Source organism: Perognathus longimembris, chromosome 8 (assembly GCF_023159225.1).
Source record: "Perognathus longimembris pacificus isolate PPM17 chromosome 8, ASM2315922v1, whole genome shotgun sequence".
NCBI lineage: Eukaryota > Metazoa > Chordata > Mammalia > Rodentia > Heteromyidae > Perognathus > Perognathus longimembris.
The window spans coordinates 33,628,896-33,644,730 of record NC_063168.1 but is presented as its reverse complement, the minus strand read 5'-3'; the positions used below and the strand labels follow the sequence as shown (position 1 = coordinate 33,644,730).

The following is a 15,835-nucleotide window of genomic DNA, read 5'->3' as shown; positions in this document are numbered from 1 at the left end:
CTATAGATATCAAGAGTCTACTATATATTATGCCAAGGAGCATTTATCAGTAATGAACATATTGGAGCTTATTTTTCTCTTAAATATTTTAATTCTATCAACAGAATAAATGCCTAAATAGAATTAAGAAAAGTACCCAGGATGAATGGATAAGAAAACATATAAAGGTGAAATTGTAGCTGGGTCCTGGTGGCTCATGCTTGTAATTCTATCTACTCAAGAGCCTGACTATCTGAAGATGGTTCAAAGCCAGCCTGGACAGCAAAGCTCATGAGACTCTTACCTCCAATTAACGAGCAGAAAGCCAAAAATGGCACTGTGGCCTAAGTGGTACTAGCCTTGAATAAAAGAGCTCAGGGATAGTGCCCAGGCTCTGAGTCCTAAGCCCCACAACTGACAAAAAAAGAAAAAAAAGGAAAAAAAAAGTGAAATTGTTTTGGGGTTCAAGTTACCGGAAATAATACAACATTGGAGAAGCAATCTCATTTGAAACCAAATATTTAATATTTTCATTAAGTTGTTCCATACATTTCAAGCAGATGCCAACTGGAAGACCAAATCCAGGAATTCATAAGGGAAACAATCTTCCAGACAAGGAACACAAAGAAGGTGATCATCATCCATTCTAGCCATGGTACTGGTGGCCATAATCATGGCAGTTAGCCAGCATTATCTAGATTATCGAGTGTTTACCTATTGAGAAAAAAAACGTAAGTTTCGAAGCATGTTCAGTAACGAGAGACTCTTACGGGTGGAAGATATTTAAGGCAACTCTCCAAATTCCTTCTTGATATTACAGGTAAGAAAAAAAGTAATGAATTATCATTGTGATAACTAACAAACATTTTATCAACAAAACAAAAGTGTGTCTTTTTGACCATGTAGGGGAATTTACAATCTCTATATACTTACCACATCATCAATTTTCAGAATGCTTCGGACAGTTTCAGTTGCTAAGGTCAGAGCACTGACTGAAACCAATAAAGGCTGGACGACCATCTCCTCCAAAATGTTGGAAATACCACCCTGCAAAACAGCATAGGTTCTTTTTAGTGTTTGTTAAATTATATACATCAACATTACCTTGAGCTAAGTATACCTTCAGACCGTTTCAAATCTAGTTTTCTCAGTTTAGACACATCAGGAAAAGATATTCTACGAAGTTTTTCTATAAATTGCAGGCTGTATTTCAAACACAAGCTGAAAAAAATTAATGCCAGGTTCCTAGAACAACTTTTGAGTCTCATTTGTTTAAAAACATCCTGGCAAAATCACATAGGTGATTACAGTAGTTAAAGATTAGGAGATTTTTGTCAGATGCCAATGGCTCAAGGATTTTACCTAATCTTAGCTATCAGGAGGCCGAGATCTGAGCATCGAGGTTCCAAGTCAGCCTGGGAAAATAAATCTCTCCAATTAACCAGCCAAAAGCTGGAAATGGACTGTGTGACTCAAGTGGTAGAGTGCCAGCCTTAAACAAAAAAGCCAAGCAAGAATAAAAGGCTCTGTGTTCAAACCCCAGTTCTGGCACTGGCACGCACACAAACACACACACAAGTTACGAGAATTTCAATGGTTCAATTACCTATGGCTCTTAATTCAGTTACACCAAGTCGGGCTCACTCTTCCTTTATATCTTCCGTATTTTCCCCCTTAGGTTCTTCATTACACTATTCTAGTCCCTTTATCCCTAAGACAGATACCCATACTTCCAGACCTCTTTCCTTAAAGAACTCATTGCCCTAATTTGTTAACAAACTTTAGTGAACCCTAATTACAGGAGCTTTTATCTGTCTTTCCAACCTTGAAGTCCCTTCCTCACAAATGGGAATGGGAATAACCTCGACCCATTTTCATCTATAAACTACTGCTGTAGCACGTGAAATGTTGTATTCCCCATCATCCCTTTTCCCTTTGGGCTTCTGCACTACTCAAAAGTAACATTTGAAGCCAAGTAGTCCCATCATCCCTTTTCCCTTTGGGCTTCTGCACTACTCAAAAGTAACATTTGAAGCCAGGTGCTGGTAGCTCATGAGTGTAATCCTACCTACTCAGGAGGCTGAGATATGAGGGTCATGGTTCAAAGCCAGCTGGGGCAGGAAAGTCCGTAAGACTCATCTCCAATTAACCACCAGAAAACCAGAAATGGCGCAGTGGCTCAGGTGGTAGAGCACTAGCCTTGAGCTGAAGAGCTCAGGGACCAGCACCAAGGCCCAGAGTTCAAGCCCCATGACAAAAAGAGAAAAAAAAGAAAGAAAAAAGGAACATTTAAGCATTATTATTTATTTTTATTTTTATTTTTGGCCAGTCCTGGGCCTTGGACTCAGGGCCTGAGCACTGTCCCTGGTTTCTTCCCGCTCAAGGCTAGCACTCTGCCACTTGAGCCACAGCGCCGCTTCTGGCCGTTTTCTGTATATGTGGTGCTGGGGAATCGAACCTAGGGCCTCGTGTATCCGAGGCAGGCACTCTTGCCACTCGGCTATATCCCCAGCCCCTGAGCATTATTTTTTCTCCCTATCATAGATTTGTTCTTCAACATCAAAACTCTTCTATGAATTTATCTCACTACAGTGATGTTAGCTCTAATATTGCTCTTAGCTCTCAGATCCAGAAGTAACTATTGTTTGTACAATGAAAGAAACTGAAGAACCATTAAAACTAGGTAAAAGTTATTAAGAACCAAGTAGTATTTCCCGTTAATGGGGAAAGTATTTCTCAATTTCAAACTCATACATTTATGCTTTGTAGGTCTCATATTTAAGTCCAAGGTTATACACTACAATGTCTTTTACCCAACACACATCCAAAGCTTAGTATTTTTATCTTAGTCATAATTTTCAGCCATTAAAATTACCTTTCGGACATTAATGCCAGTAGTCTTTTCTCCTTGGGCATGCCGATTTCTTAGTTCTGTTACTGTAGAAATGGGATTCAGGCCAGCATTTTCAGCTAGTGTAGATGGAATGACCTCCATAGAATCAGCAAAAGCACGAACACAGTACGATTCCATACCACTCAGTGTTCGTGAATACTCAGTCAATCTTAGGGCCAACTCTATTTCTGGAGCACCACCTCCGGCAATAAGAGCTCTGAAATCCACAAATATTTTAAAGCTATTTTGACAGCAAATTTTAGTGTTAGTATTGGGCCTCAAACTTAGGATCTTGAGTTATTGCTTGCCTTTTTTGCTTAAGGCTGGCACTTTACCACATAAAGCTACACATCTACTTCGAGCTTTTTGCTGGTTAATCAGAGATAAGAATCTCATGGACTTTTCTGCTTGGGCTCCTGAGTAGCTGGATTATAGCTATCGGTGAGCCACAAATACTTTTTTATACTTAGGGGCTGGGAATATGGTCTAGTGGTAGAGTGCTTGCCTCCTTATACATGAAGCCCTGGGTTCGATTCCTCAGCACCACATATATAGAAAAGGCCAGAAGGGGGTGCTGTGGCTCAAGTGGTAGAGTGCTGGCCTTGAGCAAAAAAAAACCCCAGGGACAGTGCTCAGGCCCCGAGTTCAAGCCCCAGGACTGGCAAAAAATAAAAAATTTATACTTAAACCCCACAAGTTTTAATTTCAAAATCTTACCTCTTCTTCACTAAGCAGCGAATAACACACAGGGCATCATGAATGGACCGTTCAGCTTCCTCGATCACTAGCTTGTTAGAACCACGTACAACAATTGTAACTGTTTTTCCTGGACTTGCACAGCCTGTAATCTTTAGTAAACCAATTTCAAATTAGGTAAAGGTTAAAAAAAAATCCAAGCAAATAAAAACTTAATTATAATAATACTCTTACTTTGAGCAGTTTTCCAGAACCATCCAAACTGACCTCCTCAGCTAACTCAGCAGAACCCAGCATATCAGTTGTGAATTGGTCAATATGAGCAACTGGTTTGGTGCCAATTGTCTGGGAAAAAAAAACCAAACCCAGAAATCAAAACAACACTTTATCAGTGGACATTTTACAAATACAGACATTAATACTGTACCTTACAAATGAATTCAATGTCTTCTCTTTCAATGTCCTTAATCACCATAATCTTCATCTTGTTCAGAAAATGTAATGCAAGATCGCTAAGAGCATCTCTATAACACAAAATAAATGGTTATGTTATGTAAGGCAAAAACCCAACCCAAATTAAACCGAAGAGGAAAAAAAACCCTCCACTTTGCTGTTCAAAGCTTCTAAGGCTTTATTATGATTGGCCAATCACATCTTTTTGTGAAGAAAAATACTTTAAACTTTTAAGCTAAATTCTTTAAGACTTATAATTCTACGTTATTTCATTTCCCAAAATAAAATGTACCCTTCCTCCTATACTATAAAATACACAAAATAATTAGGCCAGTACCTTTACTGACAGTATAAATTCAGAAACCACATTCAGAATCTCAAGTGTGATAATGGTAAGATGGAGATTACTAATATTACTGAAAGTTATGCAAACTGAGTTTTGGAACCAACTTACTCAATGCCACTATCATATAATTTGGGATTAGAACCCATTCCTTCAACTGTTATCCATCAAAGACTATGTAAAATAAGTACTCATGTTACTTTCTGGTACAATGTGTCAAAGGAATAAATGGGACTATGCATTCCTAGTTGGAATACAGTGAAGGAAAAAAAAAAAAACAAAGGGGGTGGGAATATGGCCTAGTGGCAAAACAAACAAAAAACAAAGATCAGTTCAAACCTGAGAATCCCTTTGGCATAAATACTATCTAAAGCATTCCCTCTAAAAGAACCAAATCTTCAATTGTAAGACCTTTAATTTTAAACCAAATGCAGCTTTAAAATAAAAAAAAGAGAAAACGAAAAAGAAAAAGAAAGAGGGACTGGGAATATGGTCTAGTGGCAAGAGTGCTTGCCTTGTATACATGAAGCCCTAGGTTCTATTCCCCAGCACCACATATACAGAAAACAGCCAGAAGTGGCGCTGTGGCTCAAGTGGCAGAGTGCTATAGCCTTGAGCAAAAAGAAGCCAGGGACAGTGCTCAGGCCGAGCTCAAGGCCCAAGACTGGCAAAAGAAAGAAAAAAGAAAAAAAAGAAATTCTAGGGCTGGGAATATGGCCTAGTGTAAAGTGCTTGCCTTGTATACATGAAGCCCTGGGTTTGATTCCTTAGCACCGCATATACAGAAAAAGCCAGAAGTGGCACAGTGGTGGGGTGTTAGCCTTGAGCAACACGAAGCCAAGGATAGTGCTTAGGCCTAGTCCAAGGACTGGCCAAAAAAAAGGAATTCTACTTTGATGTTTAAACTCTATCTACAAAGGCTATACATTCCACATTTGTATTATCACAAAGAAAAGACAATCTGTTTTATACTCAATATATGACGATACTCCAAAAATGAAGATTATAGATGTTTGATTCTTTAGTCACATTATTTCTTAAAAAGTGGCTATAGGGCTGAATGCTGGTGGCTCATGCCTGCAATCCTAGCTACTCAGGAGGTTGAGATCTGAGGATCTTGATTCAAAGCCAGGAAAGTCCATGAGACTATCTCCAATTAACCAACAGAAAACCGGAAGTGGTGCTGTGGCTCTAAGTGGTAAAGCCCTAGCCTTGAGCAGAAATGCTCAGAGGTACCTAGGCTCTGAGTTCAAGGCCCCCCCCTCCCCCCAAAAAAGTGCTTTTGGGTATCTAAATGAATTATAATTAAGGGATGAACAAAACAGTTCCACACCTTAGAATAGACTTCTGTATAAGAAGAACATTACAGCCTGTTTTTTTAATTTGCTTCACTAAATTTAAAATATAGGCTCTTTCTTCTCGCAGCACTCTGTCCATCTGGGCATAGTCAGAAACTACTATTTGATTATCCATCTGTTTAGAAAAAGAACACACTTTTTAAGTGGAAATACATACAGAATACAACTAAAATCATAATGAAGTATATACACACAAACTTAAGGTCCATTTTTTATTAGAAAATGTGAATTAACCTAGGTACTAGTAGTTTCAGTCCCAGCTACACAGGAGGCTGAGATCTGAGGGTGGCAGTTAAAAGCCAAGGCATAATAGTGCATGAGATATTATCTCTAGTTAAACAGCAAAAAGGTTAAAATGGAGGTGTGGCTCAAGTGGTAGAGCACCAACCCCAAGTAAAAAGCCAGGTATATCAGCCCCAGTATCAAGTCCTTCTGCCCAGCTGCATTTCAGTACAAAAAGGAAAACAAAATCATTATCCTACTTGGTGTTAGTGAGGTAGCCTTGCGATGGATCATTAGGCAAGAGCTGGATCACACCTCTACCCCCCTCTTTAAGGTTATTTTGTTGTTTTTGCTTTCTGCCAAGTCAGCAATCTGCTTTTTTTAAAGGTTTCCGGTCACAGCTGTGATGATAGGCATGTGCCACCGCGCCCAACTTCTTTGGGTGAGACTGCCTTGTAGACTTTTTTGCCCAGACTAGCTTTCATCTGAGATCCTCCTATTCTACACTTCCCAAACCAACCTATTTCTTGAATGTCAACCTTTTGCATACAAATTATGTTATAAAAACAGTATCAATTGTATACTTTTTTACTCTGGTTTGTCATAAAAAACTGTTAAGATGGTAAAGATAAATTTTATGTCAAGACCAGCACTATGCATCATATAGGCTAAGGTTTTGAGAATTAAAATACTGAACAGGAAGTCTGCTAGCACAGGTAAAACAAATTTGAGATACCAATCAACCCCTCCCACTTTTTTTTTTTTTTTTTTTTAGAAAATGACACTTTTTCAACTAATAGATGCAGTAATACATTAAGTAAAAACAGTTTTTTCATAGTGCAACCATCAAACTGGTTTAAGTTTCTACTTGTTGAAACAAAATATCTGCAAGTTACAAGACAGGTAAAGTTTGCAGAACTTTGCAAAGAACCTAAAAACTTTTACAACCACCCCTTAAGTTTTAGACAGGCCCTTTAAATCACCTGTTAGCCATTTTGTTTTTATTTTAATGAGGAAATGTTTTAATTAATTAGAAAGTTAAACAGCAAACAAAACTAATTTCATTTGGATTTTACTTACATCTGTTTTGGGAGCAGATAAGCAAAACTGAATAAGCCCGATCTTAGCCTTTTCAACTCTCGTTATGCCAGAATTTGCCACTTTTTGGGTGAGAACTAGTCCTTCTACCAATTCACAATCATCAATTGTCCCACTAAGAAAAAAGAAAATAAGCAGAGGATAAAGAAGTCGTGGAACTTGGAGACTATGTTGTTAACATGTTAAGAATCATTAGCCCACATCAAACTGCAGAGCTTCTGCACGGCAAAGGACATAGCTTGCAAGATAAACAGAAAGCCCACAGACTGGGAGAAGATCTTTACCGACCATTCAACGGACAAAGGCCTCATATCTAAAATATATGCAGAACTAAAAAAATTACTTTCCTCCAAAACAAAACCGCAAAGAACTAATAGCCCGCTCATCAAGTGGGCTAAAGACCTACAAAGAGACTTCTCTGATGAGGAAATGAGAATGGCCAAGAGACATATGAAAAAGTGCTCTACATCACTGGCCATAAAGGAAATGCAAAATCAAAACAACATTGAGATTCCATCTCACCCCAGTAAGAATGTCATATGTCAAGAAAACTAACAATAACAGTTGTTGGAGGGGATGTGGCCAAAAGGGAACCCTACTTCATTGTTGGTGGGAATGTAAACTGGTTCAGCCACTCTGGCAAGCAGTATGGAGATTCCTCAGAAGGCTAAATGTAGAACTCCCCTATGACCCAGCAACCCCACTTTTGGGTATTTATCCAAAAAACTACAAACAAAATCAAAGTAAAGTCACTAGCACAACAATGTTCATTGCAGCGCAGTTTGTCATAGCGAGAATCTGGAACCAACCCAGATGCCCCTCCGTAGATGAATGGATCAGGAAAATGTGGTACATATACACAATGGAATTTTATGCCTCTATCAGAAAGAATGACATTGCCCCATTTGTAAGGCAATGGAAGGACTTGGAAAAAATTATACTAAGTGAAGTGAGCCAGACCCAAAGAAACATGGACTCTATGGTCTCCCTTATTGGGACTAATTAGCACAGGTTTAGGCAAGTCACAACAGAGGATCACAAGAGCCCAATAGCTATACCCTTATGATACCATAAGATGATGCAAAGTGAAATGAACTCCATTTTATGAAAATGATTGTTATATCAGAGTTGTAACTACTTTCAACATCCCATGAGTATCTGTAGTTTCTACTATTGATGATGTTCGTGTATCACCTTCTTGTGATTGTATCTACACTATCTCTGTAATCTTATCTGAGTGTATGGGAAACAGTGTGTACTGGTATTAAAATTAGGAAATTGAAAGGGAATACCAAAATTGAGAAACAAAGGGTAAAATACGAGAAACAACAACAAAAGCAATACTTGCAAAACTGTTTGGTGTAAGTGAACTGAACACCTGGGGGGGGGACAGGGGGAGGGGGAGGGGGGTATGAGGGACAAGGTAACAAAAGTACAAGAAATGTATCCAATGCCTAACGTGTGAAACTGTAACCTCTCTGTATATCAGTTTTATAATAAAAACTTAAAAAAAAAAAAAAAAAGAATATTAGCCCAAAGAAAAATGCTTCAGCCCACTACCCATCCTCAAACCTCTTGGATTAACTAGTGTACCACTATAGTAAGTAAATATAACAAAACCTTGAGATTCTCGTACTAATGCAATTCTCAAAGAAACAAAATAAAAAGGGGACAGATCAAAGGGTGGTAAGAATGCTGAAGGGGTGACATTGATCAAGGTGCATTATATTCATAAACTGCTTTGTTTAAATGGTAACTCCTTTGTACAATTGCTTAAATAAAAAAATTTCAATTGAGGGCTGAGAATGTGGCTTAGTAGTAGAGTGCTTGCCTAGCACGCATGAAGCCCTGGGTTCGATTCCTCAGCACCACATAAACAGAAGAAACCAGAAGTGGTGCTGTGGCTCAAGAGGTAGAGTGCTGCCTTGAGCAAAAAGAAGCCAGGGATAGTGCACAGGTCTAGAGTTCCAAGCCCTCAGGACTGGCCAAAAACAAAACAAAACAAAAAATTTCAATTGAGGGCTGGGGATATGGCCTAGTGGCAAGAGTGCCTGCCTCGGATACACGAGGCCCTAGGTTCGATTCCCTAGCACCACATATACAGAAAACCGCCAGAAGCGGTGCTGTGGCTCAAGCGGCAGAGTGCTAGCCTTGAGCGAGAAGAAGCCAGGGACAGTGCTCAGGCCCTGAGTCCAAGACCCAGGACTGGCAAAAATAAATAAATAAATAAAAATAAATAAAAAATTTCAATTGAAAAGTTTTGCAACTTATTTTTGTCAATGTCAAAGTTGTAATTAGCAATACTTACCCCAGCTTCTTAACTATTTTAATATCTCTAAGATCTACACTTATAGCCGTGGCTGGATCAATCACTTTCATCACTGCATTGACACTCATTGGAGAAAGCAGACTTGAATACTGAGAGACAACCTACAATTTTAAAAAAAGTTAATCCTCATAGTAGAAAAAGTTCTAGTTTTTCAATGACAAAGTAATAAAAGAACTGGTTATCATCTTTTTAGAGTAGGACACGGAAAAGGAACCACATGACAAGCCCGTATACAACAATGCCTTTCCACCCAATGGCACAAATACTGTATTCAGACTGGCTAGAGTACAAATAACTTTAAAGGTAATCTAAAAAAGTGTTCAATTTTTTTGGCCAGTCCCGGGCCTTGGACTCAGGGCCTGAGCACCATCCCTGGCTTCTTCCCGCTCAAGGCTAGCACTCTGCCACCTGAGCCACAGCGCCCCTTCTGGCCGCTTTCCATATATGTGGTGCTGGGGAATCGAACCGAGAGCCTCATGTATAGAAGGCAAGCACTCGTGCCACTAGGCCATATTCCCAGCCCACTGTTCAATTAATTTTATGTGGAGGTTTCTTACTTAAAATGTAAGTGTATTGACAAATACTATATTGTGATTTGGGAGGTGGAAAAGATTTTTAAGAGGCAATTCAAAGTCTAGTTTTATCAAGTACTAAAAATGCATTAAATAAAAAGCTGGAAATAGATATAGTACCTACCAAATACTCAACTCCTTTGTAAGTCTCATGGATCATTTTATTTTGTAATCATAAACCAACTGTTACACAAATTTGATTACCCAGCAAGTTAATGTTTGTCTATATTAGGATCAGGAATAAAAAAAAAAAACCCTGAAACGATAATGTGACAACTATCTCTTAGTGCTTGTCTCACCTTTGAGTTTAATGAAGTGGTTGCACTGTTTAACAAAGTTTCTCTGTCACTCAGTTCCACAGGTCGAGACATGTCAGTCAAGATTTGAATACCTTTCTCTAAAGCCTTCTGGAATGACTCGGAAATGATGGTTGGATGAATTCCTGTTATTTATGAAAACAGTCAATTATAAAGATAAGACCAAAAATATTCTACTCATTAAAATGTTAAAGCAGTCCTGAACTTTTCTAATTCTAACAAAGCAGATCCTACCTTTCTGAAGAAGTTTGGTACAAGAATCTAAGAGAGAGCCAGCAATGATGACCACTGACGTGGTGCCATCTCCTGCTTCTATATCTTGAGCCTTAGACAGCTCCACCAGCTAGAACATATCAAGATGCTAAATAAGACATGTGAGAACATAGCAACAGATAATTCAAAAGATCTTATCAGTGCCTCAAAGAATTAGAAGTCAGTGAAAAAAAAATTTTTTGGGGGGGGTCAGTTGCGGGGCTTGAACTTAGGGTGTAGGTACTACCCTTGAGTTTTTTTCAGTCAAGGTTAGCTCTCTACTACTCCACCATTTTGAGTCAAAGTGCCATTTCTAGGTTTCTGTTGGTTTACTGTAGGTAAGTCACACACACTTTCTTGCCTAGGCCGGCTTTGAACCATGATCCTCAGATATCAGCCTCTTGAGTAGGTAGGATTACAGGCATGAGCCACCAGCTACCAGCTCAGGTGGACTTTCTACTACAAGATAAGGTAATTTCTCAGCTGATAATAGACTTAACATTGTTACCTGTTTCTGTTTTGGTGCCAGTCCTGGGGGTAAACTTAGGGCTTCAGCACTGTTCCTGAGCTTTTGTCCTCAAGGCTAGTGTTCTACTAGCCATACCTCTATTTCTGACTTTTGGTAGAGGTAAGAGTCTCAGACTTTTCTGCACAGACTGGCTTTGAACCATGTTCTCCAGATCTCAGCCTCCTCCTAAGTAGCTAGGACTACAAATGGAAGCCATTGGCACCCAGCTGCCTTGGTTATTTAAGTAAATGCCAGTGAAATTTTTGACATGATTTTATTATTTTATAGCCCTCCAGGGACTGGGGATAGAGCTCAATGGTAGAGTGTTTGATTAGTATATGCAAAGCCCTGGTTTCAATCCCTAGAACCCTACAAAGTAAACAAAGTTATTGTGTTTGCCTCTAACATTCATTAAACTAATTATCTGGAAAGTACCACTTGTTTTCATTCTTCCTTAAAATGTACAGGACAAAGGGATTCTTGCTTTATTATATCCAGTATTAAAACTATCCCTAAATGAAATATCACTTAAATTGGAGGACATCATATTGAAGGAGACAAACCTATGTAGCATAAACAGAAAAAAAAAACACCACGTTTAAATGGTAGGTGATCAAATGTAACTACCAAATACAAAGAGTATACTGAAAATAATAAACTTTACCTATAATTATACCTACCATCCTAGCTGCTGGGTGTAATACTTGCATTTGTTTCAGAATGGTGGCACCATCATTTGTTATGGTCACATCACCTTTTCCATCTTGAATCTGAAAATTTTTTTCCACAAGTTTTATTTCAATGTGACATTCTAAAAGCTGTCTACTCAATTTAGTACTTCATCATAAAGAAGTTAATAAACACTTTCTGCCAAAAAGTCAGCACCACGTAACATGAACACAGTTCTAATAGTCAACAGAGTACCTTGTTTCACAGCACCCTCAAAAACGCAGCAGCATTAGGTGACACAAACTTTTAACATTCAGAAGGAGTGCTTTTCCTATCATCTACTAAACTTGAGGGCACAGTACTCAAATTATTCTTGTAGTATGTCTGTTTTTTTTATGCTGCTAGACAACTAGTAGAAGCTCAAATCCCCAAATAGAACATAAAAGTGGGATGTACTCTACTTCTCTGTATTAAACACCAAGTATGAATTATTTAAGTACTGTTCACTGTAATCTCTCCCCTCTGAACTCTCTAAGGTACCTACTGCTCTAATACTTTTTTGTTTTTATTTGGTAGGTTATAGGCCTTGAACTCAATGCCTGGGCCCTGTCCCTGAGCTTTTTTGTTCAAGGTTAGCCTTCTACTAGTTTTGAGTCACAGTGCCACTTCTGGTTTTCTGTGGTTAATCAGACTTTCCTGCCCAGGCTGTCTTTTTTTTTTTTTTTTTTTTTTTGCCAGTCCTGGGAATTGGACTATGGGCCTGAGCACTGTCCCTGGTTTCTTTTTGCTCAGGGATAGCACTCTGCCACTTGAGCCACAGTGCCACTTCCAGCTTTTTCTACGTTATGTGGTACTGAGGAATCGAACCAGGGCTTCATGTATACGAGGTGAGCACTTTACCACTAGGCCAGATTCCCAGCCCTCTTTTTTGAACCTTGATCCTCAGATCTCAGCCTCCTTAGTAGCTAGGATTAAGGAGGGAGTCACAGGCACCAGACCACTCTTTGCTATTTAAACAATACTTGCCTTTTTGTCCAGGGTGGTACCCCTGTAGCTGGGATTACAGATGTGAATAATCATATCCAGCATATCTGTTGAGATGAAGTCTTAAGTTTTTGGCTACGCTAGTTTCAAACCTCAATCTCTGCCTCAAAGTAGCTGGGTTTCCAAGCCTTAGCCACCATGCCTGACTAAACAACACATCATACCTTTCATCAGTCAGGGGGTACTCAATATATATATGGGGAAGTTAACTTTTACCATTTTATCCATTCCTTTTGGTCCAAGGCTTGTTCTAATAGCATCAGCAACCGCTGTAAACAGAAGAAATAAGAAATAAATCAAGACTTTATTTAAATAGCAAAACTACTTCTAAGTTCTGACGGAGGACTGTTATTTCTTCTATCACTATAGACTGAAAATGCTACAGTGCCTTTAATAAAACAGTAACTAAAACCAAACCTTCAAATAGCCTTTATCATTACCGGTATATTACAAAACAGCTCAGCTTATTATGCCAAAGTTATGTTCTTATCTATGAATGTTTCTATTTTGTTAATTCACCTATAGGTTTCTCACAGCTATGCATCCCATATAAAAGGACTATGCCCTAACCAATTGTATTCCATGACCTGCATAATGCCTCTACCCATACTGTGTAATAACTGTAAAAAGTTAAAATAGAAATACTTTGCCTAATTTAAAATTTGCAATTTATTTATTTCATAACTTTGATCTATTATTCCTAATTATCCAATCAATACTAGGTTTTCAATCCACTTTAGTGGACCAGACTGGCCAAGATTTTATAAAAGATTTCAAGAATGCTCTGATCTTCAAAATTGTGAAGTCTCTAGAAGATACCCACCATGCAAACAACATGTTCTGTGCCACCAAAGTCAGTCTGTGGAACAATTCATGCTAAATAACAGATGTACTGGTATCTACAGCTTCTTCACAACCCACAAATGGTGCTCTTATCCCCCCCCCCATACCAAAATGAACTTGTTGCCAGAGTTAAACTAAAAATTTACCTGGCAGAAGGTTTTTCTTAATTCTAAGATTTTGTGGGACCTGCTCTCTTCCCTCCTATGTGGTTAAGCTCACAAATAATTTAGGTGCCCGTATCTTCTTACATGCACTTCATTTGTTCAGTTTCAATTATTTAAAACTTGTTTTCATGAAAGGCTACTCTATCTCCCTTTTTTCTTTTTTTAAATCTTTCATCTTCCCTTGTTTGTTGAAACCCAACCGATCATTTAGGTTGGCCCCAGAATCTCTCAACATCTCGATCCTAATCTAGTACACATAAGCTTCAACTATGGCTCCCCTGAAAGCATATGACTCCTTTTTGGGGGGGGGGGGGGGCCAGTCCTGGGGCTTGGACTCAGGGCCTGAGCACTGTCCCTGGCTTCTTCTTGCTCAAGGCTAGCACTCTGCCATTTGAGCCACAGCGCCACTTCTGGCCATTTTCTGTATATGTGGTGCTGGGGAATCGAACCCAGGGCCTCATGTATACGAGGCAAGCACTCTTGCCACTAGGCCATATCCCCAGCCCAGCATATGGCTCCTTAATGTAAGTGACCCCTAATCTAACTATCTGGTCAATCAGACTTCTCCTACCTTAGTTAGAAACTACCATCTGGCGCCTGTCTTTTAAACATTACCACACCTCCAGGATCCTTATATTGTTTCTCACTGAATCCTCACAGCAACTCTACAAATTAGCTACTTACCTCATTCCACCTAATTATTATCTGTACTGCAGTAAATAAAGTCAACTGCTTTCCAGGACATTCGGACCTTCCAGATCTAGCCCCAGCCTAAACTTTCCAGTCCCACTTCTCACTGAAAATATTTTATTTTCCAATGAGACACTTGCTATATTCAATTGGCAGATAAGACCTCAACGTCTTTGTTCTTATTCTTCCTCCCACGTCTTTCTACATGAATTCGACTTCGCCTCATCCTCACAACTCAAAAAAATCCTCCTTCTCAATTTTATGGATAAAGAAACCTCAGTTCATTGGTCAAAGCTCGCGAAGTCACGAAACAATGAGAATGAAATTCAAGTTTCCTTGGTTTCTACAAAGACAATACAATGTCTGTTACTTGACAGCAGAGACAACTTGCACATGTGACTTTCCGTAATTATTTCCAAAGACGGTCGTCCACACCTTGGTACAACGGGCCCTACCCCAATTTTGTCATGAAGACTACTCAGTTCCAACAATCGTGCCAAAGTTCAAATAACAGTTTTATAAAGAAAAACAACGCTCAAACGCCGCCTACGACCGGACCCAGTCGACAGGTTAAGTGGCCCGTTTGTAAGTGTTAACTGCTTTCTGCTCCCACGTGTGAGGAATAACGCACCACCAGGGATGAGAAAGACCCGCAATCCCAACTGGGCGGGTCCAAGGACAACAGCGGCAAAAAGAATCTCTCCGCAGAACTTCTCGAGGTACCCCGTGGGTGAGCCGTACCCTCCCCAAACCTGGGAGAGATGAGTTCGGCCCCGCACAGCGGCGGGGCCAGACCTGGGGAAGGTAGCGGTACCTTTGGCCGCGGAGATATTGCTGAAGCGGATCTGAGCCGGTTTGTCGCGGTCCTGGTAGGCGCCTTTCCCACGACCGCCGGCAGCTCCGGCGGCCGCCCCGCTCCGAGGTGTCACGTTCTCCGGCATGGCAAGCGTGGCTAAGTCCGCGCTGGCTCAGGAAGGACGGATGGACACGGATTCTTGACCGCCGTAGGGAAACGGCGCACTCACAGTCTTCACGAACCTTCCAGAAAGCGGCGCCGGGAAGAGGTGGAGGCAGAAAGGGGGCCTGGCTGACGGTGAGGCGCCGGTGTGACGTCGCGGGCTGCCCGCCGCGCGCCGGGTGAGCTGGTTGCGCGCGCCGGAGCTCGCTCGGGCTTCGCCGGGACAGTTGGTCCGGGCACGGGGAGCGGCGGTGAGTGGTGATGTCGCAGAGAAGACCGGGAGCAGGCTGCATTCGCGTGGGCCTCAATAACAGCGCGCGATTTTGCAGGCAGGGGATGGGAATCCCCACATCGCCCCACTCGGTCCTCCAAGGCTGTGAGGCCCCCTCCACTCACTGGCTGGACCCAGTGGCAGGGATTGCGGCTTCGCTAGCTTTTTTCTGTCCT

General features: G+C 40.4%; 1 protein-coding gene across 1 annotated transcript; it reads right to left on the bottom strand.

The window, feature by feature from the left end:
- Positions 1-482: 482 nt before the first annotated feature.
- On the bottom strand, positions 483-15,518 carry Cct4 (chaperonin containing TCP1 subunit 4). The gene is made up of 14 exons (XM_048352844.1): positions 15,245-15,518; positions 12,950-13,002; positions 11,701-11,790; positions 10,495-10,603; positions 10,243-10,385; positions 9,351-9,472; positions 7,025-7,157; positions 5,698-5,837; positions 3,996-4,092; positions 3,803-3,913; positions 3,590-3,720; positions 2,855-3,089; positions 913-1,026; positions 483-693 (listed from the first exon to the last, which is right to left on the bottom strand). The coding sequence occupies exons 1-14, from the start codon at positions 15,369-15,371 to the stop codon at positions 679-681; spliced, it is 1,620 nt and encodes a 539-aa protein (XP_048208801.1). The 5' UTR covers positions 15,372-15,518; the 3' UTR covers positions 483-678.
- Between the last annotated feature and the right edge of the window lie 317 nt (positions 15,519-15,835).

Bases quoted from the DNA above. Each gene is read 5' to 3' on its own strand.
- Cct4 (XM_048352844.1), bottom strand. From the start codon at position 15,371: ATGCCGGAGAACGTGACACCTCGGAGCGGGGCGGCCGCCGGAGCTGCC. The intron at 9,473-10,242 runs GTGAGACAAGCA...TTAAAATTGTAG, and splicing joins CCACTTCATTAAACTCAAAG to GTTGTCTCTCAGTATTCAAG. The intron at 3,090-3,589 runs GTAAGATTTTGA...TGTGGATTTCAG, and splicing joins CGCTGCTTAGTGAAGAAGAG to AGCTCTTATTGCCGGAGGTG.